The sequence below is a fragment of the Equus asinus genome, chromosome 10, assembly GCF_041296235.1.
Source record: "Equus asinus isolate D_3611 breed Donkey chromosome 10, EquAss-T2T_v2, whole genome shotgun sequence".
Classification (NCBI taxonomy): domain Eukaryota; kingdom Metazoa; phylum Chordata; class Mammalia; order Perissodactyla; family Equidae; genus Equus; species Equus asinus.
Genome location: NC_091799.1, coordinates 28,331,511 through 28,354,967, shown reverse-complemented (window position 1 = coordinate 28,354,967; position 23,457 = coordinate 28,331,511). Strand labels below are relative to the sequence as shown.

Genomic DNA, 23,457 nt, shown 5'->3' with positions numbered 1-23,457 from the left:
TTTTCAGATGGGAAAGGCTTCTTGTTTTGCTATGTTGAGAAAGATCTCAGGCTGTCTGTGATCTATTAGCAATGTCTGCCACGGAAGCAAGAGGGCTGACATCATAAATATACCATCCCTGTCTAGACAGATCAATTTCACTGAAGTAGAATCTCTTCAAGTGCTTGCTCTCTTCTCCCTACTCTATCATTTTAGCCAAACATAACTGAGAGGATTGAGAAGCCCAAGAGTGGTCAAGGGTGTTCTGACTGGAGCAAATTCTGGTCCCTGGCCACCTATGAGCTCAATTTTTCAAGTCTCCTAATAGAAACCGTATGGCTAGGGCAGCTGGGTGTCAGCGGGTCTTCTCTGAGCAGCTGTTTGCAGTAACCTGTGGTTGCCATGGGAACTAGGCTCTGGAGGACACTGGCTTGATAGATTTATTAGGCAGGGGTAAGAGACACCCTTTTGTCACTAAATTTTATGGGGGTGTATGACCACAGATCCATGCCTGAATATACATATACATATTTTGGAATTTGGTGATTACAGTCCAAAGAGAAACCTAATAGAGCTCATCCCATGATATTAGCCCTCAAGATGTTCCTGGGAAGAACTCTTATCACCCTAGCCACCCTAGGTCCCTGAGAAACAGGATGTGCTAGGCTGGAGGTGAAAGGACACTCATAGTGTGCTTGTTCTGTGGCCTCTATGGCCTTCAGGATTTGCTGGTTCCTTGGTTTCCCAGCTGGAAGGGACTTTAGAGTTCAGTCCTTTGAGGTTACAAATGAGGCTCAGAATAGGGATGGAATTTGTCCAAGGTCACACAGCAAGTGGGTGGCAAAGCTAGGACACGAACCCAAGGCTTCTGGCTCCAGGGCAGTTTCTTACTCTCTCTCCTTTACATTTTGATGTTTTGGACACTTGCTAACTCTTGAGAGCCATGGCACATTTACCCAAGTTGCTCCTCTCTTTAAAATCTTTACCTGGCTTTTGAGAGAAAGAACAAACTTCTGAACAGGGCTCACAAGAGCCATCAGGATCTGACCTCTGCTGAAATCTCCAGCCTTGTTTTTTCTGTTTCCTTCTCACCTTGAACTCTCTGCATCAGCGTTATTTATACTCCTTGACTGAAGTATATTCTCTTATTTCACCAGGGCTTGTCTTTGCCTTGCCTGTTCCTTCTGATGAGAACATTCTCCCCCTTCCACTTGGAGGACTCCTGTTCATCCTTTAATTCAAAGCATACACTTCACTTTCTTCTCTAGTGATTCTTCCTTGAGCTCCAGGTCTAGATTAGCTGCAGCAGCTATCCACATCCAGAACCTTGTTACTCACGGTGTGCTTTAGGGACTAGCAACATTGGCATCATCTGAAAGCTCATTAGAAATGCAGAATCTCAGGCCCATCCCAGACTCCTCAGTCAATTTGAATTTTAACAAGGCTCCCAGGTGATTTTCAAGCACGTTAAAATTTGAGAAGCACTGCTCTAAGACACACTTCCCCTTCTCCTTTTTCTAGTATGCTTCTTGAGATGTTTCACCGCAACTGCCTGTTGACCAGTCTTTTCCTCACAAGATGCTGCTCCTTGTGAAGGCAGGATCTGTCTTCTTCACTCATATATTTCCAGCTCACAGCACAGAGCCTGGCACATTGTAAGCACATTAAATGAATCAATGAATCAATAAATTAATGAAATGAGGTCTCCACAAGTCTCTGAATATTTGCAAGGATAATACACTTTTTAGAATGTAATTTTTTGGCTAGATAGACCTCAGAGTTCATAGAATTCAACTGTTTCCAACTGTGATCTGTAGATCCTTGATAGCTCAGAGAGAGCTAAAAGACCCTTGGGATCAGGGGGGATTTGAAAGGGATACCCAGCAGGTGAGACTCCAGGCCACGCACTCTAGTTTCTACCAGAACAACTTTGTAATCATCTGATCCACACATTTACTCATCCCGTTATCCAATTATTCAACAAGTAATTATTTAGCACCTACTTATAAGAGTGAATAGGACACAAAGTATCACTAATTATACATAAGCTGACCTTGTAGTGGGAGACAGAGATGACACATAAGTAAACACATAAGTGATATAAGACACTAAAACTAGTAGGCAAGATACAGAAAATTAAAACATGAGGGTATGATAGAGTTAATAAGTGGACATTTCAGAGGAGGTGGCATTCTACTTAAGACCTGGAGTTCTGTGTAAGATTTGCTTAGGAAAAAAATTTACCACTGCTAAAAAGAAAGAATATCACAATAATAGCTCCTTCTGATCATTTTAGAGATGAAGAGACTGAGGGCCAAAGAAGGCTAGAGCTCAAGGTTGCACAGTAAGTTTATTATCAGTACTAGGATAGATTAGGATGCAGATGTCTTGATTCCTGCTAACAAGCCAGTGTGGGATGTTGGAGAAATCTCGGATCCCCTCCGGAGACTAGAAAGACCAAAGAAGGAGGAAGCTGGGTAACAAAAGTGGGAGTTGGCAGACAGTTGGCTGGAGGTTAGTGGGTTATCACAGTCCATTACCGAGTGGGTTGTCCTGCCTCTGTGGGCGGCCAGGCAGCCTTTCCAGAAGATTTATGTCCTAGAGGGTCATAAAGGATCTCAGAAGGTTGTAAACACAAAGTCAGGAGTGGAGCTCTGCTTTAGCTTCCACTCAAACTCTCTGAGCCCTGTGGGAAAGCCCAATAAAGTGGGATGCCTTTCCCTGTCCACGGGCAAGATGGCAGCCCGGATGACTCACACAGTAGCTTTCATCTGGGGCTCTGTGCTTCTGCCTGCCTGTCTGCCCTCTTTGAGCTTTTATCTAAAGAACCTTCCTTTCATGTGAAAGGGAGAGTTACAGTCCAGGACTCAACGGAACAGATAAGGCCTGCGCCAGGGAAAGATCCCTTTTATCCCTTGACCAAGCTCTCAGCTCTTCTCTTGAGGGCCTCAAATTCCTGGAGGATTATTGCAAGTGTTGTAAGGGCTCAGGGTGAGAGCTCAGGGTGGAACCAGCCTCCATACCAACCTCTGTGCAACTCTGGGCAGCTCATTTAACTGCATGGGGCCTCTAATTCCTTATCATCCATAAAATGGGGAGGATACCCTACTTTGCCTAGTTTACAGGGTAATTTTAAAGCTTTTGAAAGCATACAGGGCTGCCCTTTAAGAATTTCAGGAAGTCATGCAATTCTCTCCAATGCCACTGATACCACCCTGGCCTATGGGACCACATTCTCTCTCCTGAAATACTATGACAACAGCCTCCAGGGCCTCACTGCCTTCCTCTTGTCTTGACCCCTCTGGATCATGCTTCCAACTGCAGTCACAGGGATCTTTCTCTCTTAAAGATCTGATATCACCCCCCTGTGAAAAACACTTGAAAATCTTCCCATTACCCTAGGGAGATAATCCAAACTCTTTAACCCTACTTAAGGGGCATTTGAGACTGGCCCCTGCTGACCTCTCCCTCCTTATCTCTTACCACTCCTGCTGTTACACACTTTGCTCCAACTACACGGAAATTCTTTCAGTTCCTCCACACACAGCGCCTGGAAGGAGTTTCCCTGGGTCAGGGAACAGGATTTCAGGTGGTTCCCAAGATGATCACAGACCCAGATGAAACAATAATAAATCACATTGGGAAAGGGAGTTAGAGTTCCTTTTCCATTCTCTTCCCCTGACCCAGATAACTTTAAAAAAGAAAGTTTTGGTTTGGGGCTGTGTCTTTAATACTTCTCTAACTCTTGCTAATCTCCTCTTTTAAAGGGAGAGTCTCAGGCTCTGCTAGGATTGAACAACATTGTTTTCTGTTTGTTTGGGTTTTTTTCTTTTATTGTATTGAATGTTTAGGTTTAATTTTCTATGAAGGGTAGATGGTCCCAGTTTTCCCTTTGCAAAATGATGCACTGTTTTCTTTTCAAATATATTTTCAGCAAGAAGTGAATCTAAGAGAACCAGCCCTGATGACCTAGTGGTTAAAGTTCTGTGCACTCCACTTTGGTGGCCCCAGGTTTGGTTCCCAGGGGCAGAACCACACCGCTCATTGGCAGGCATGTGGTGGTGGTGGCTCATAAAGAAGGACTAGAAGGACTTACAAGTAGAATATACAACTATGTCCTAGGGCTTTGGGGAGGAAAAAAACAAAAAGAAGTGAATCTAAGAAAGAAACATCAAATAAATATAGTTCATATGGTCGGATGACATGGCAAAAATCGTAAAGGTGGTATGCAAATGAGCAAAATTTGAGAGCAAAACTCTGCTCTAATGTAACATTATCTCCTTTGAGAGTTTCCCAGGCTACTGCCTCTGCCCAAAACCCTCCAATCCTCCTCTCCCTCCACTTGCCTGACCCTTAGTCACCCTTTAGGGCTCAGAGTCTCAGCCCTTGCGAAGCCTTCACTGGGTCACCTAAACCAAGCGTCTATGCCTTGCCTCCCCAAACGGCCCTATTCTTCTGCCATCAGGACATTTATTATTCCTATTCCTTGCAATTGTTTGTTTAGTTACCTGCAATGGTAAGCTATGTGTAGGTAGGGACTGCTTCTACCTTTTTACTATTGCGCGGTGGACAAGCAACCAAGTAGAAAAGGTGCTAAGTTTGTGCTGAACAAATGAATGAAGGAATGAATGTCATTAGGCGGAAGGTATGAAAGGTAGTCAGCATTTCACATCCTGCTTTATGAAGCTTCAGAAGACAGCGACTGCGTCTTCGTTATGTTTGAATCCTCCATAGCACCGAGCACACTGGTTGGCATAGTCACTACTGGTGACAAAAATTATGCCTGAATACAGGTTGAATTTATGAATGTATTTTGCTATGGTCACTCACAGACTTTACTCTAGAAAAACTCTGACTTCTTATGGAAGAGTAGGGAGGCCCCAGACTAGGGGCCATGGCCCTGCCACTATGCTGTTCTATGATCTTGTTGGGACACATTCCCTCAAGGAGTCTAAGTTTCCCATCTCTAAAACTGAAGGTAGAAGGTGGTCCAGGGGAGTCATTGCTTGGCAAAGTGCCGATGTCTCTCTCTTACCTGACATTCCAGGAGTCCAAGAGGCTACAATGCCAAGATTCTCTCACTATTCCTGTCCCTGTCCATTTTCCATCTCTAGCCCTGACATAACTAAGGTGACCGCCACCCTTACTTATTTGGTAAAGCCCATTGTCAGCCTATGGAACAAAGGGTTCAGTGAAGTCGAATGGGAGCGGGAGGAATTTACCATACCACTCATACTCATACACCCATACCTGGGCCCCAGTTCATCTTCACTCCTCCAGACAAAGTCGCCGAACTTCTCATAGTGAGAATTGTAGTGGTGCTGGACTCGGAACAGCATCGAGGCTGAGACCTCCATCAGCGTGTTGTAGGCAGTCTGTTGCTCTTTTCCACTTGTGTACCCATTGTATAGATTGTAGATCTTGTCAGCTATCTCTGAAGGGGAAGAAGGGCAGGCACAGATCACTGGACAGCTAGAAAAAGTGAGGATGGAAACATGCCTCACAACAAGGAAAGCATATTCTTGCAGGAGTTCACTTGCATGGTCTTTGGGGGCAGACAAACCTTAATTCCGTTCTGAATATGTCATTGACTTGCTGGGTTCAGTTTTCCTCTCTGGCAACTGGAGATAACAATGTCTACTCTGGAGGTGCATTGGGAAGACTAAATCAAAAAGTGGATGTAAAGCCCTCAGCCTGTGAATAGCAATGGAGCATTGTCTGATGCAGCACTGGAAGGTGAGAGGATGGCGCAAAAAAGTCGAGCAGGGTTCCACTCTGCTGTGCATAGGGTCACTACCAGTCGGAATCGACTCGATCGAGACTAACAACAACAAAATAGCGCTCAGCACAGGGCCAGGCACAAAGTTTGTGCTCATAATTTCAAGTTTATTAACATAAGTTTTGTGCGCATGATTTAACAGAAAATTCAAAAAAAGTGCAGAGGTTTAAAAACTGTCTTGGGCTCATCTCAACAGTCTACTTCTATCTCCCTAATGTTTCCAACACATTTCTGTGATCAGGTCTAACAGGTCTCTGTTCAAAAATCTTTCAAAGAAAATCCAGGCTCTTTTGCTTGCCATTCATGGCAATTTCTACTCCTTCAGTTATTCCTACTAATTGATGTAATTTAAATTCATCATGGGCTGCTCTCTTGACTAGGAGGCACATTCTTTCACCTTTGAAGACTCTGATAAACATTCATGTTATGTCCTCAAGTCTGCTAACAATGGTTGCTTCTAGGAGAATCTGGGGGACTTGGGTTTAGGATGGGAGAAACATTTACTTTGCACTATTTTCTTTTCTTATTTTTATTTTTTTTATTTTTTTTAACCATTTGCAGGTGATATTTTAAAATAATAGTAATACATTATCAGGAAAATATCTCAAATCCCCCTTGCCTTTGAGATTCAATAGTTCACCATCTCCTCTCGTCTACTAGCAGACAAAACATTTATTATCCAGCTTATTATTGAGCCCTTTGTAGAAAGTTCTCTCTCTCCCTCTGAAATGGGGACTCCTAAAAGGTGGAGACCATATGTCTCCTCCATTGCTTGTATCAGGGCTCTTAGAAAATATTTGCTTAACTTAAGTGAATCAGCAGGACTCGTGAGCTACCATCACATTTCTGCCAGTCCTGATGTAGAAATTGCACCTACACATTGCCCAAGAACTAAGTGTAAGACGGATCTGATTGATTGGTTCTATTTTTTTCAGGTGTTTTACCTGATGTTGACAACTTCATGGACCAGGAGCAGCAAAAAAGGTTTAATCTTGTGTGCTAACTATGCCTGACAGTCACTGCCTATGGCTCTATGCTCAGGATTCTGAGGCCACCCCGGGGCTAGATGGGAAAGCGTGCTGTTATCAGCTAATGATGTCTGCCACAGGTGTAGAAAGGTGAAGGGGTATTCTCGGTGCCACTGATTTGCCAGCTGTAGCACAGACTGAAGTGGAAGAAAGTGATTGGTCTCTAAGAAGCACAGGCTAATGGGGAGGATACAGTGATGGGGCTCTGACTCTGTACTATTCCTTGCCTCGAACTCAGAACACAGACAAACTCTACAAAAGAGAAGCAAGTCTTTCCACTGGCAAAGATATTGCTGGTCAATCTCAATTTGCCCCATGGCTTTGATTAATTTAGCATCATGTTCTTCCTGCTCCCTTAGTTCCATCACTTTCTTCTCCCTGTACCAATATTCAGCTGGTGCAGGAAAGGGGTGGTGGTTAGTTACTGCTGGGTACAGAACTTAGGGAGAGGAAATATGGAAGTTACCTGGGAAGTGAAGAAATGGGTCGCCTACCTTCTGCCTTGTTGTCATCCACCAGTGGACAGGCTGTCCTTAGGGTCACTGTGCTGAGCTCTGAGTGCCTCCCTCGTGTATCCACAGCATACAGAGTGAACCTATAGCAGGGCAAGAAAACAGAGGACCAGGCTGTGACCTCAGAGAAGGTCCTGGAAGTTGCAAGGAGGAACACCAAATCATAGCACAGGAGCAGTGGTCAAAAGAACTCCAGGATGCTTGGGCTACAGGAGAAATGATTTGGAAGAAAAATAAAGATAATTATAAAGCATTTATTGAGCACCAACTGCCTGCTGGGCACTATGCACTTTATTTCTTAATTTACAAGTAAGCAAACCTAGAAGGCAGGGACTCTTACCACCTGCATTTCACCAAGGAGGAAACGGAGACTTGGACTATGTGTCTTTCCATGGTCTCACAGTCACTTGGAGAGAGGAGTCTGAGTCCAGGGCTTGGGAATTGAACCCTGATGCTATCTTGTATGGCTAGATATACTCATTTATATATTCTTTCATTCATTTATTTAATAAATACTTTTTGAGCATCAACTATGTGCTAGGAATTATTTTCAGTGTTAAGGTTATAAGGTGAGCAACAAGAGAGTCAAGGTCCCTGCTTGCATAAAGCTAATCCAAAAGTAAACAAAAAATTAGATCATGGTAAATGTGAGAGAAGACAACAGGATAACATGAAAAAGACTAAGGTGGAGGGGGGATGTACATGCTGTAGACAAGTTTGTCCATGAAGGTCTTCCTGGAGAGAAGGTTTGAGCTGAGACCTGAATAACGGGAAGGAACCGGCATATGAGAGGAAGACCTGGGGGAAGAGCATTTGAGGCAGGGACAGCAGTAAGTGCAAAGGCACTGAGGAAAGATCCCAGACTGTTGGAGGAAGAGACAGCTGGTGTGATTGTAGTAAAGTAAGATGAGGGTGAAGATCAGTGGGGACCTTGTGGGCCATGATAGGGAGGCTGGGAGATATTCCAGGTATGAGGCATGTCTCCACCTTTCTGTGTTGTCACCTGAAGCTCTATGGTGTACTGGAGGGTATAGACAGCTTGTGTGGCTTTTGAAGGGGAGCATCGGTAAACCACAGACCTGGTGGATTCAGGCCCAATTCAAGGCACAGAATTCTTTCTGGAGCAGCCACTGTCCTCTGGCCTATCTCGAGGAGGTTGTCTGACCCTTCATACCTCCAGATCTCTGGGTTCTGTGGTTTAAACAAAGTCCAAGGAGTGAGTAGAGAAGACTTTCAAGAGGAGGAGAGCTTTGAAGGACAGGAGCTGTATGAATAAGAGTTGAGCATCTGAGTGTCCTATCTTTGGCATCCCATCCCCTTTCACCAGACTTCAAGGGTAGAGGCCACGCTGTGGAGTGGGAAGACGGTTCCACAGGTCAAGAAGAAGAGACTGTGACTCCAGAGGCCCTATTTCCTTTCTTCCTTCCCCAATACCTCAACTTACCTCATGTTGTAAAATGGGTATAACCCTATGATTGCCAAGTTGCAGAATGGCGAGCCCTGATGGACTGCACACATTAGACACTTAATGAATATGAATTTGTTGTGCAAATTAACTTAGATGTGCTAAGACCTTAATATGTGTCAAGCACTGACCTATGAGTTTTACCTGCATTATCACTATTAATTTCCCTAAACAATCCTAGAAGAAAGCTATAAAACAGGCCTTCTCAGCCTTGATACCTCATGACCTGATCCCTGAAAGGTTGTTTTTATAAAAGGTACCACGAATCAACTCCTTGGTACAAGGGTCACAGTATGCAGAAGGCAGTGTCTTTCTGGAGAAAATATTATTTGTGTCCCTACCTGTGTGAAATCTCCTTCTTAAAAATAACTCAGCTTATCTTTTAAGGAACTGGGAAAGGTACTCATGCCATCCCAAGAATGTGTTTCTAGCTTATTCCTTGATATTGATTCTGCGTTTCATTGTAACTAAGATGGAGCATTAGCACCATCCTGCCTCTTCTCCCCCAATTGGAGTAATGAGGAATAGGAAGTTGGTATTCTCAGTGCACAAAGGAATTCATCGATCGGTCATACCAGGCCTGTGTCTACGATGCCACAAGCCAGGCTGGCAGTGAGCCCCATAACCATATATGCTTCACATTCTTTGCTGCTATGGGACACTGCCACTAGGCCCAAGACAGACCCATGGAGATGCCTCTTAGCACTACAGGAATGTCAGCACTGAGCTCTCCCGCTGGCTTGCTGCAAAAGAGGCCCAGGTCAGGGGTCAAGCAGGGGTTAGGTCACCCAGAGCCCTAGTGGCAATGATGTGGGGAAGCAGAAGGAGCCTCGAAACCCAACAGGCTTCCATTCAAATGTTGGCTCTGGTGCTCAGTAGCTGTATGACCTTGGGCTGGTTGATTATCCTCTCTGATCATCAGTCTTCCCAGATGTGAAATGGGAGAAATGCACTCCCCCTTGCAGAATTGTTCAAGTGCTGGGAACCCAGCACACTGCCTGGGTGTAATGATAGGCATGGCCATCGTCTAACGAGTGCTCACTAGGTTGCTGGGTCTTGTACTTGCATTATTCCATTAATCTTCATCCTACATGAGTTGGGTACTATGATTGTTTGCATTTTACTGATTAGGGCATCAATTCCAAAAAGATCAAGTAATTGACCTACTATTACATATTAAGTAAGTAGCAACAGAGGACCAGAATTTAGGTCTGCCTGAACCCAAAGATTATGTTCTTAACCACACTGTAGTACTATATTATATTGTCAAGTCTAATTCCACCTTTTATGTTTCATCAGCTGGGCTAGAGTGCTGGTAAGAGTAAGGAAGTGTGGGCCTGCACCTAATATCTGTGTCTTAAGGGGACAAATATGGGGTATTTGGGCCCTATTTTCAGACAGAAGCCAATCTATTTATCAGCTTCCTGAGGCTTTTGGCTTGTGCCTGTGGTATGAAAACAAAAGCATTGGAACATGGGCATTCTCTCTCTCCTGCTATCATACCTCAGTACTGTGAGTGGAGCTCAATTCTAGTGCTTACTATATCCATTACTATCTCAGTCCAGGGAAGCAGTGGGTGACAGAGGAAAGAGCCTGGTTTTGGAGATGGCCAGGCTTGTGCTCACATTCCAGTTCTATTCCTTTGCTCTGTGACCTCAGGCAAGTCACTTCACCCCTCTGAGCTTATTTCACTTCTTTTTTTTCATCTGGCATCTCTGATAGGGAGATTGCTGCCCAACTCACAGGTCACTGTGGATGGAAGTGAAGTGTAAGTGCTATACAGAGTGAGTTATGATTGGGAAGTTGTGCAGAAGGGTTGGGAACAAGATCACAAAGAAACTCCAAGATGTGAGAGTAAGCAAGAGGCAAGCTGGGGAGGTAAATACAGTATTGGGTAACATTGTGTAAGCACTTACTATTCACACAACAACCCATCTAGAAAGTGGCAGAGACAAGATCCAAACCCTAGCCTGCAACCCCCAGAGGGTGGACATTTCAGCTTGGGTTCAGCTACATCCCTGGCATTTAAGACAGTATGAGGTATAAATATTTGAGTAAATGAATGAACTTGAGCATGTCACATCTCATTTTTCAATTTCAGTTTCTGCATCAACAATATGGGGATAATTGTAGAAACAGCACATGGCTGTCTCAAGGATTACACGAAGTGATGGATGAGAAGTGGCTTGCAAGTTGCAGATTTTTATAAAGACCACATAAAGGGCACTTATTTGTGCAACAGTGCACATTTTAAAAATGCTTTCGTGGAGTAGAAGAGAAAGAGCTGCATTTCAACTGATGGAGACATGGAAGGCTGTAGTGAATGGAATATGTGAATGAGCCTCAAAACAGGAGCAATTGGAAAATTTTTTAACACTGCTTTCCCATTGGCCACTTATGTTTCCATGGCGCTTCTGCAAGACATTTCCTTCACCAAGAGGGTCCAGGGACACCTCTCTGCTTAGCCAAGCAGCATGCATAATGGTATGCTGGGCAAGAAGTAGTCTTAACTTTTCAAGTTATAAAAGCTGGGTAGAATCCTTGCTTTCTCCAATTGCTGGCTGAGCATTCTTAGGGAAGCCACCACATCTTTTCTAAGCCTCAGTCTTTGTATCTGTAAAATAGGGGGAAGTTATCTATATCTCACAAGTTACGGATCAACACCCAATGATATAATAATTGTAACAGGCCTGGTTCAATCTTTCCTCCCTAAAAGGTAGCTTCTATTTGTGTTATTAGAGTAACCAAATGTGTCAGTGGAGCTCTCAAGATGGAGGAGGCCTCAGGCCACCCTGCCAGTGGGGGCTGAGGGGTGGAGAAAAAGGAAGATGTCAACTTCACAGGCCTGGGTCAAAAGTCACAAGGGCATGCACTTTCTGCCTGTCTCAGCTGTAATTGTAGAACTGTTCCAGAAACACATCTGAAAGCTGTTAGGGGAGCAGGCAGGGCCTACAGGGCTCTTTGTGAGGGAACAAAAGTGGCAACCCCTGATGTGGTGAAGGAGGAGAGAGACAGAGACTGAGAGATGCAGAGACAGAGAGAGACTGAGAAACAGACAAAGGTACACCCATAGAGCAGAGTGGAAAGGGGGAAGAGGGAGGGATTGAGAGAGAGTACAGTCAGACCTCTGTGTTTCTCAGGGGATCAAGAAGGGTGCCAACTACCTTCTGCTCAGTTCTCTCATCCTCTCTTTGCCCACTGAGGCAGGCTGAGATAGACCGATAATTTGAATCAGAACTCCTGATCCATCACCAGACTCCACATCCTCATTTTACAGGTGGGGAAACCAAGGCCCAGAGAGAAAAGAAACAAGGACTCACTGCCAATAAGTTGAGAGAAAAGACACTGGCTTTTCCGACTTCTCCTCCAGTGTTCCTCTGTACACTACCCTGCTTCTTGTATACCTGGCTGACATAGGTCCAACCGCGCCTATGGGATACTTTTATGATAAAAGAGGTAGCTCCGAGGATGAAATGGGATGAGCAGTTTAGGAACCTGGAGCTCCAGGCTCAAAGTCTTGCTATTCCTTCCTCTGACCTTGCTTCAGGGGAAGGAACACTGGCCAAGGTGGCTGCAAACCTGAGTTTGCATCCCAGCTTTGCCACAGACTGTGGTCTGTGAGATCTTGGATGCCTAGCATCCAAGCAATATGGTCTTAGTGTACTGGGATTTTAATGTGTGGGAAAGTGCCTTCGGATTGATGTCTCAAATGCAAAGCATTTTTCAATGTTTCTTCAGCATCCTCAGGACAAAGTCGAAACTCTACCAATGTGGCTCCTTGATGTTCTTCATTTAACAGGACTCTATCATTGAATCTCAAATAAACCCTGGCCACAGATCCAACCTTGTTTACCAATCTTTGTTTCCTCCTCTGTTTCACAGTAGAACCATATCCAACTGCCAATGGTCCCAGGACATGGATTCCACCTCTTTGCCTTTACACATGCTGCACCCTCTGTCTGGGTCACCTTTCTACTTCTCCGCTTGATCCTCTCCACCTTGTCCTTGGAGCATCAATGAAACCTCATCTCCGAGAATCTTTTCTCCCTACATGGTACCCTGTCACAGCATATGTTGCATGACTAAGTCAGCGCCCGTACACTTCTCTTTGGTCCCCATGGGTATGTGAGTGTCTTCAGGACTGGAATACAGCTCTGACCATCTCTATCTACCTACTTCTGGTGCTCAGACACCTAAATCATTTGGTGCTCAGCAAACACTTTCCAGAATAAATGACAGACTGAATGAATGACTCAATCATGAGATAATAGTACCCTTGTCTGGAAATCAGTTTCCCCATTTGTAAAATGAATGAAAGGTGATTAGATTGAGAAATCATTAAAGGAGCTGGAATAACAGTATGGCTAAAAGCATGACTTTGGAATCAGAAAAACTGGTTTTAAATTCTGACCCCTCTTTTATTGGCTATGTAAGGTAAACAGGAATCATAACATTAAAATGGACTGTATATGGTAGTTGTTAGAATAAAATGAGATGTGGTATGGAAGCGCTCACCACTATGCCTGGCATGTACTAGCACTCAGTGAGAGAGAGCTGTGGGTATTATTAACAACAGTGTTATTATTATGTCAGTGCCCAAGGCTCTGACTTCCCCCTACTCAGAGTAAGTTGTCCTAGTGGAGATCAGAGGCTGGGTGAAGAGGAAGCTGGTGTTGGTCCCATCCAACCCCCTTGCAGCAGGGGTGAGAGAATGAAACCGAGAAGTTAATTGGCGATGAGAGCTTCTCACAGATCTGACAGCGGGTAAGAGCAGGGACAGAGCCGCAGAGGCCCACGACAGGACCAGGTCCCCAGGAGTACGGTAGAATGCGTTTGAAGTCTCCAGGCCAACGCCTGCTCTTCCCCAGCCGCCGCATGATTTAGGCATTGTGGGGAGGCAAAAGTCTCCTCGCTGATTTGAAGGGAAACAGATGTTTCCAGGCCAGAGGCCCTGGTCTTATAAAATTCTCCTTTCCCCAACACAGCTTTGGCAAACAACTTCCCGTTAGTTCACCGCACCCCCCCTCCCCCGCCCCCAACTACCATCACTCCCCTCCTTGCCATTCCCAACACAATGTGGTGGTCAGGGTGGTGGGAGAAACACCATCCCAGCTCCAGCTCGGGGTCTGAGCTGCTGGATGGCCAGGGGAACTACCTGCCCTTCTCTGGGTCTCAGTCTCCCGTCTCCATGGTGAGGGAACTAAACCAAGATGACCTGTGAGGGATAGTCTCGATCTGATATTCTAGGGACTGAAGATTTTTTCCTCTGAAAAAGTAAGTGTTATCCATTCCAGAATTTTCTCCATTGGAGTCTATGCCAAAGAGCATGGGCTTGCCTATCAGACTGTTCAGGGTTTGAATCTAGATTCTAGCAGCTGCTGGGCAAGTCGCAACTTAACCCTAGGGCCTTGTTTTCCTTATCTGTAAAATGGGGACAAAGGTTCCATCTCACGGGGTTATGAGAATTAAATCAGAATTCAATCCCTGTGCCTATAGTTTAAGTTTCTTATGAACAAAATTGAATATCATACCTCTTCCCTTGGACTACCCACAATGTACAGAACAGCCTGGACCCAGAGTAGGTGTGCAATAATGTTTGTAATTGATTGTTGACAAGAACACTTGCTAGACACCTAGCAGTCCAAAAACTAGGGTTCTTAATCCATCTCTGCTTGAGTAGTAGAAAGAGTATTCTCATTTTCATGATCACAATGAAGCAGAGCGTGTCATGGTTAGAATAAACTTTGGAGCCCGACTACCTGAGTTCATATGTTGGTTCTATAACCTACTATCTTTAAGACCTGGGGCAGGTTAATTACCCTCTCTGTTCTTCAGTGCTTATTGTCTGTTCTTCAATGTTTCTTGTCTTGTAAAGTACAGATGATAATATGATAATGTTACTTCCTTCAAAAGGATTATGGAGAAATAAAGTACTCAAAACAGTGCCTGGCACATGATGAGTGCTAAGTAAGCATTCACCATTATTCGATGTGTATGTGTTTAAATGATTAATCTCTTCTATGATAGTTTTAAAATGAGGCCCTCTGAATTCTTTGACATTGCTCTCATTGAGAGGCAAGGGAGTCTATGTTCCTTCACCTTGAATGCTGGTGAGTTCATGAGTGCTTTGACTATAGAGAACAGCAGAAGGGATGCTGTGTGACTTTTGAGTCTGGGACATAAAAGGTTATACAACTTCTGCCTTGCTCTGAAACATTCTTGCTTGCAAGACATCCAACTGCCTTGAGGCCACCATGGTGTGAAGAAGCCAGAACACATGGAAAGTCTACATCAGGCACGTCAGCAGTCCTGGTGTTCAGGTCATCCCTGCTCAGACTACAGATGGATGAGTAAAGGAGGCTTCAGGTAATTTTGGCTCAGGCAGTCGAGTCACCCTCAGCTTGTGAATCCTTCCAGCTGAGGTCCCAGACTTCATGGAGCAAAGAAAGCCCAACCTTCTGTGGCCTGTCTGAATGCCCAACTCACAGACTCCATTAGTATCATCAAATGGTTGTTTTAAGCCACAAATTTTGGAGTCATTTGTTGTCATCAATAGTAACTATAACAACTTCCAAGCATCGAAAACAAGGGTCAGTAAACTACAGCCCGCAGGCCAAATCTGGTCTGCTGCTTGTTTTTGTAAATAAAGTTTTAATGGAACACAGCCATATTGATTTTCTTAAAACGTATTTTCTGTGGATGCTTTCACACTACACGGAGAGCTGAATAATTGCAGCAGAGACCACATGGCCTCCAAAGCCTAAAATATTTATTATCTGGACCTCTAGAGAAAAGTTTGCTCACCCTTGATCTGGAGCTTTGACAGTACTTAAAATTGTTTGCTTACATTATTTCATTTGATCCCAGGATTAGAAATCATTCTTGTTTTACAGATAGGCTCAGTGAATTCAAGTGACTTGTCCAAGGTCACACAGCTCTTCTGACCTCAGCTGATAACTGCCTGATGAAGATCTAGACTCCAGTTTGGGTTCAGACACTGAATGAGTGGGCCAGTTCCACCATACTCTGCTCTCAGCTTCCCAGCCTGTGAAATGAGGGCACTGGGCAAGAAGCATGGACTGGCTGCCAGAATTCAGATGTCCAAAGTTTCCCCCAGCTGGGTGCTGGCCTCCAGCAAAATACCTCTGTTCTCCTTTAGTCCAGGAGTATCAAAGTGAGACTTGAGAGTGAGCAGCCAAGGGCTGCTATGGATCCCTGTTCTGTTCTACATGCAGCCCACCTATTCCCCAGCATCAAAAACCAACCTTATCTCCCTCAGGCTGACAACTCATGCTTTCTGCCAACATAAATATTTAATTCCATTGCCCAGCACAGAGAGACCGTCATGATATTAAGGACTCCAGTCCTGGTTTCTACTTTCAAAACAACCCAGTCTGAGGCGTGATTGGGAGGCCCTGCCTGGGACAAAGGTGAGGCAGTCTGTGGTTGGACTCTGAACATCAGTTCCCCTCATTTGCACTCCCTTCAACCCCTCCAGCTGCATGAGCTAACAGGTAAAGAATCAGAGGAGGGGGGAGCCAGCAGAGAGAGCTCTGGGGGAAGGCCAAGTCTGGAAACCAACGCTGGTGCTAAGCTCAGGCCAAGGCAATAAGAATCTAGAATCAGTACTAGACTTCCACTGCTCTGCCTGCCAAGACCCCCCAAATTCACTGGGATGTGAGCATTACCCTAAAATTCATAGTGCCAACAACACCAGAACTCAGAAATGAATGATCGTAGTATTGACATTTAAAATTAAATAAATATAAATCTATTGACAAATAATGCGTGTTGAGTACAACTCCAGTACCCAACTGAAGAATGAGTGATTACCACAGCAGCTCTACTCTGTGTGTGCCTGCCATTGGTGCAACACCTGCTAGGTGCCTGACACTCTGCTAAGCAGAGGAAAAACAATCATGGAGAAGAAGAGTGTGGTCCCTGCTTTCAAGGAGCTCACAGATGAGCAGGGAGACGGTCAAGTGAACAAGAAATGAGATGCAGTGCTACAGGTACTTCAATAAAAATTTATTCTTGGCTTTACATTTGCTTCAGATGTGTCCCTTCTTCCGTTTTTAGAAGAGTGGGCTAAGCCTTGGATATGCCTTCAAGGGCCACCTGAACCCTCTGTCAGCTGTAACATGTGGGGAATGTCAACCACTTACAAGAATCTCATTCTCCTGCAAAAACAAAATGGTGATTTCCTTACCCTCCCACCCAGAAAGCCTTAGAGCAGTGAACATGCCAAGGGATTTTAATATATAAATACTGTGCAAATGGTCTGTCCGAGCTCATTCATTCACCCATCAAGTATAACCTGACCGCTCTGGAAAGAAACATTCAGGTTGGCACTTGACTTGGCTGCAGCAGCAGGTCTTGTCTTTCTCCTTCCTTTTCTCCTTTTTCTCTGTCCCTTCCCCTTCCTGTCTCCCCTCTTTTCCCTGTTCTCTTTGTTTAGGGAGTGAACTACATGATAACACATAGTTAGACTGACCATAGTTCTTAGTTGGAGGATGCTCACCTTTTAATAGGCTGTTTTAGGGTAAAGCAGAAATTTTTTTGCAAGAAGTGTAACTTGGAAGTAAGTTAAATTGAGAGAGAGGACATGATTTGTAGGTTTAACCTTGTTGTTAACCAGAGATGTGGCTCTGGTCAGGCTATTTTGCCTCAAGTACCTATTGATAACCCCATAGGGATGCTGTGAGGACCAAAGGGTCATTATGGAGGTGAAAGTGCCTTAGAGATTCCATACACATTTCCTGGGCACCATTCTGTATCACACACAGTGCTGAAAGCTTTTAAACAGTTGTTTTCTGTTCTCTTTACAACTTAAGTGGTGTGTATTATTAAATCCATTTTACAAGGAGGCAAGACAGCCATGGAAATTTGAATTGACTATCCCAAGGCTGCGCAGATAGTAGCTCAGCCAAGCCCCAGCATAGGTCTCCTAACTCAAAGTCCAGTACTGTTTCCAATCGATAGAATTACTTGGTGTTTGTCCATCCCAACTAGGTCTTGAGTCACAGTTGAGAGAAAGTTAGACTTGAGGAGGACTTTTGACAAGGATAAAAGAGCTTAATACAGGAAAACCATCACCTGCCGCCCGCTTTCAACATTGGCATTGCTCCTCTTCCCACATCTGACCCTAAAGTCTTTCTCTTCTTCCATGGTGTCTTTTGAGATTGCATTTTGCAAAAACCAAGCCTAGAGGAGAGGAGGCCAGAGATTATTAGCTGGATTTACCCTTGGACATTAAATTAGGCAACACTACAGGCAGGATGGTTCTTATCTATTCAAGTTGAGCTCAGTCTCCAACTCATATGTAAGCTGTGCTTTCCCACAGACAGAGGGATGCATGTGGGAAGGAATAAGCCCTGTACCTGAAGTCTGAAGGGATGAATTTGTATCCTGGCTGTGTCTATTTCCTGTTCCTATCATCTCTGACAGCCTCAGTTTCCATATCTTGAAAATGGAGTCAACAATATCTGCCTCGTAAGATTATTGGAAGAATGAAATAACATGGATAACACCTAGAGCAGTGCTTGGTACAGTAAATGTTATCTTGCTTGTCTTGCTTATTCATGATGTACAAGTGAGATAAAGTGGGAACAATGCTTCTTGAAAATCAAACCCCTGAACAAAGACAATCCTGCTGGAGGGTATTGTAAGCGATAAGGCCATTGTTTTTCCTAAGGTTTGGTTAGAGCTCCAGCTCAGCCACTGGATGTGTAGGCAAGTCACACTGTGTCTCTGAGCCTCAATTTCCTCATCAGTTACATAGCAACAACAATACCTGTTTTCAATAGTAGAATGACAATTAGAGACAGTGCACAAAGTGAACTACTGGTTGAGCTGGGTCTGAACCCTGGGGTGCCTTGGTTTTGTTCTTGATCAACACTGTGAACTTGGATGAAGTCCTTCCCCATGAACCATGCTTTCTTTTCCTATAACACAATGGGTCACCAGATGTCTTCACTGGTGAATTTCACCAAATGTCAACACCAATCCTTTATAGACTCTTCCAAAAAAAAGAAGAGGAGAGAACACTGTCAACCGATGGTCTGAAGCCAGTACTACTATGATACCAAAAGCAGACAAAGACACTACAAGGAAGGAAAACTACAGCCTAATATCCCTTATAAATATAGACACAGCAAAATACTAACCAAATCCAGTAATATATAAAAAGGATTATACAACATCACCAAGTGGGTTTTATCCCATGAAAGCAAGATTGATTCAGCATATAAAAATCAACCAATGTAACACGTCACATTAATAGAATAAAACACAAAAATTACATGATCATCTCAACAGACACAGAAAAAGCTTTCACAAAACTAGACCTCATTTCGTGACAAAAACCATTCAGCAATCTATGAACAGAAAGGAACTTCTCTAAACTGTAAAGGGCATCTGTGGAAAACCCACTAAAAGCCTTCCCCTCTAAGATCAGGAACAAGACAAGGATGCCCATTTTCACTATTTTTATTCAACATTATACTGAAGGTTGTAGGCAGGGCAGTTAGGCAAGAAAAAGAAATAAAAGTCATACAGATAGTAAAGAAAGATGTAAAACTATCTCTATTTGCAGATGACATGATCTTGTATATAGAAAAACAAAGGAATCCACAAAAAATATATATCAAAAAGAAAAAAAGTTCAGTAACGGTACAGGTTAAAAGATTAATATACAAAAATCATTGTATTTCTATACATTAGCAATGAATGATCAGAAAATGAAATTAAAAAACAATTCCAGGGGCTGGTCCAGTGGCATAGTGGTTAAGTTCATGTGCTCTGCTTCAGTGGCCCAGGATTCACAAGTTCAGATCCTTGGCATGGACTTACACGCTGCTCATCAAGCCATGTTGTGGCGGTGTTCCACATACAAAATAGAGGAAGACTGGCACAGATGTTAGCCCAGTGACAATCTTCCTTAAGCAAAAAAAGGAAGATTGGAAACAGATGTTTGTTCAGGGCCAATCTTCCTCACCAAAATAAATACATAAATAAATAAAAAATGAAATAAAGGCATATGTTTAAAAAAATAATTCCATTTACAGTAGCATCAAAAAGAATAAAACACTTAAGAATAAATTTAAGAAAAGGAGTATAAGACTTACACCCTGAAAACTACAAAATATCATTTGAAGAAGTTACAGAAGACCTACATAAATAGAAAGACAACTTTTGTTCGTGGATTGGAAGACTGAACGTCGTTAAGATGGAAATATTCCCAAATATATCTGTAGATTCAACACAATCCCTATCAAAATCCCAGCTGATCTTTTTGGAGAATTGACAAATTACTCATAAAATTCATATAGAAACACAAGGTACCCAGAATAACTAAAATAATCTTGGAAAAGAAAAGAAAATTGGAAGACTCACACATCCCAATTTAAAAATTTACCACAAAATTACAGTAATCAAGACTGTCTGATACTAATATAAGGATAGATACAGATTAATGGAGTAAAATCGAGAGTTCAGAAATAAATTCATACATTTATGGTCAATTAATTTTCAATAAGAGTGTCAAGACAATTCAATGGGGAAAGAATAGTCTCGTTAACAATAGTCTCTTCAGCAAATGATGCTGGGACAATTGGATAGCCACAGGCAAGAGAATGAAATTGGACACCATCTCATGCCATATTTCAAAAATGAAGGCAAGGGGCCGGTCCGGTGGCACAGTGGTTAAGTTCTCACGTTCTGCTTCTTGGCGGCCCAGGGTTCGCTGGTTTGGATCCTGGGTGTGGACATGGCACCACTTGGCAAAAAGCCGTGCTGTGGTAGGCATCCCACATATAATGTAGAGGAAGATGGGCACGGATGTTAGCTCAGGGCCAGTCTTCCTCAACAAAAAGAGGACTGGTAGCAATTAGGTCAGGGCTAATCTTCCTCAAAAAAAAAAAAAAAAAAAGAACCCAAAATACATCAAAGATCTAACTGTAAAAACAAAAACGGTATAACTCTTAGTAAAAAACATAGGAGTAAATCTTCATGACTTTAGATTAGGTGATGGTTTCTTAGATGTGACACCAAAAGCACAGACAGCCAAAAAATATATAGATAAACTGAACCTCAAGATTAAAAACTTTTGTGCTTTAATGGACACTATCAAGAAAGTGAAAAACAACCCACAGAATAGGAGAAAATATTTGTAAACCATATATCTGATACAGGTCTAATATTCAGAATATACAAAGAAGTATTACAACTCAACAATAAAGACAAATAGCACAATTTAAAAATTGACAAATGATTTGAATAGACATTTCTCCAGAGAAGATATATAAAGGGCCAATACGCACATGAAAATATGCTCAATTATCATTAGTCATTAGGGAAATATGTATCAAAACCATAACAAGATACCACCTCTTACCCAAAAAGATGGTTACCATAAAAAAAGACAAAAAATAACAAGTGTTGGCAAGGATGGAGAAACAGGAACCCTCATATATTGCTGGTGGGAATGTAAAATGGTGCAGCCATATTGGAAAACATTTTGACAGTTGCCCTCAAAGTTAAACCTAGAGTTAACATATGACCCAGCAATTCTATTCCTACGTATAAACCCAAGAGATTTGAAAACATATGTCCACAGAAAAAACTTGTACACAAATTTTCATAGCTGCATTATTATTAATAGCCAAAGAGTGGAAAAGAATCCACATGTCCATCGACTGATGAATGGATAAACAAAATGTTGTATATCCGTAGAATAGAATATTATTCAACCATGAAAAGGAATGGAGTCCCTATTCACGCTCCAATATCACTGAACCTTGGAAACATTATGCGAAGTGAAAGAATCTAGATTGAAAAGGCCATATATCGCATGAGTCTATTTATATGAAATGTCTACAATAGGCAAATTCCTAGGGACAGAAAGTAGATCAGTGGTTTTCAGGGCTGGGAGGAGAAGGCAATGAAAATGACTGTTAATGGGTATGGAGCTCCTTTTTCAGATGATTAAAACGTTCTGGAATTAGTTGTGATGGTTGCACAACTTTGTGAATATCCCCAAATCCACTGAATTGTATAACTTAAACGGGTGAATTTCATGGTATGTGAATTAGATTTCAAAAAAAACCTCATAACTCTATAAAACAAACAAACAAACAAAAAATGGTGTCAATCTGGAAGGATCCTGTCTTTTCATAGGTGGCCATGACAGGAATTTGGGGCCTGGATGTCTTATATCTGTAGCTTTCTGATCTCTGAGTTAGAGCAAGCACATCCTGCCCCAACCCCGTCCCATATTTGCTCATGCAAGTAGAAAGCATTACTTAAAGGGAAAACAGAGGGCCTTCAATGAACCCTGAAGTGAGTCGTTATGGCTTTGGTCTACTTGTGAAGGCAGGAGTCTGAGGACTGCAGCAGAACTGTTCACAACCTTAGGACGATGTAGAGCTTAGGGGCGTGGACTTAGAAGTGGGGAAAGTTCTCTATTCAAATATCATCTCTTGCTTATGGGCTATGTGACACTGAGTAAGTTCTTGATCTCCTCCAGCCTCAGTTTCCTTCTCAATAAAATCAATACAGTTCCATCTGCCTCACAAGGTTGTCAGGAGGATTCCTCAGAGTAGATAAGATGCCCCTAGCTAAATTCTTGACAAATGGTAACAGTTCAATTCATGGTTAGAATGAATATTTTTAACCATTCTCATCTGAATTTCCTGTTTCTTTGATAAACAAAAATGAACAACTGTTTTCAATCCAGTGGGGCTTCACCATGAACCTTTGGCATACTCCCAACAACCTGCGCTAGCTCCTTTCTCTGCCTAGGGTGCTTTCTCCCTTGTTCTTTCCCTCACGTCCTTCAAATCTTTGTGCCAACACCTCCTTTTCCATGAAGTTCCCTTTTAAATTTCAGGTACCTCCCAACTGCTACACTTAGAAGTGTATTAGGATACTATTTACCTAGCTCTATTATTTTCTTCATAGTTTCAATATCTTCTATGTTATATAATTTCCTTGTTTGTTATATTTGTTGATTTTGCTTGTCACTCTCACTTGAACATAAAATTCACAAAAACAAGGATTTAGTCTGTTTTATTCGCTGATCTATCCCTAGTTCCAAAAACTGTGCTCGATCAGATGCTAGGACTTCAATAAATGAACATTGAATAAATGAATATATGTATGAATCTAAATAAATGTCTGTGTGTGTGTACACGTGTGTGCACTGGGGGTAGAATGTGAGAAATTGCATGTGCATTGCTCAGGGCAAGGGTGGATACTTTTTCCCACACTCAGCATTGGAAAGCTGGGGAAAGGAGGAGGTGGAGAGAGAGGAGGAGAAGAAAGGATTACAATTTTCACAAGAGCAAAGACTTAGGGAGGCTAGTCCCTCTGTGACTTTTGCAACAGCTGTTTGCTCCCTTCACAATATTCTAGAAACCTATGTACTCCCAAGCGCCTTGGCTGCAGCCGTTATAAAAGCAGGTGCAGCCCAGCATCCTTATTCATCAGTGGACACTACATGAGAAGAGATTAAAAAGAAATATAAGAACACACTCCCTGCCCCTCAAGGGGCTCCTGATTTACTTGGCTAGACAAGATATACATATCTCATATACACACATCATCTTTGCCAATCATTGACTATATATTATCTAATTTATTTTTTACAACAATCTTAAGTAGTAGATCATATCATCTATATTTATATTTACAGAT

The 23,457-nt window shown here is 42.8% G+C and overlaps 1 protein-coding gene across 7 annotated transcripts in view; it reads right to left on the bottom strand.

Annotated features, from left to right (window-relative positions):
* Positions 1–23,457, bottom strand: part of ASTN2 (astrotactin 2) — an 829,157-nt gene that overhangs the window by 9,020 nt on the left and 796,680 nt on the right. For all 7 annotated transcript variants that reach the window (XM_044778942.2, XM_070518865.1, XM_014830403.3 and 4 more), the window contains 2 exons: positions 7,281–7,381; positions 5,230–5,413 (listed from right to left, as the gene is read on the bottom strand). In XM_044778942.2, the coding sequence (XP_044634877.2) occupies positions 5,230–5,413; positions 7,281–7,381 (285 nt within the window). The remainder of the gene's footprint in view (positions 1–5,229; positions 5,414–7,280; positions 7,382–23,457) is intronic.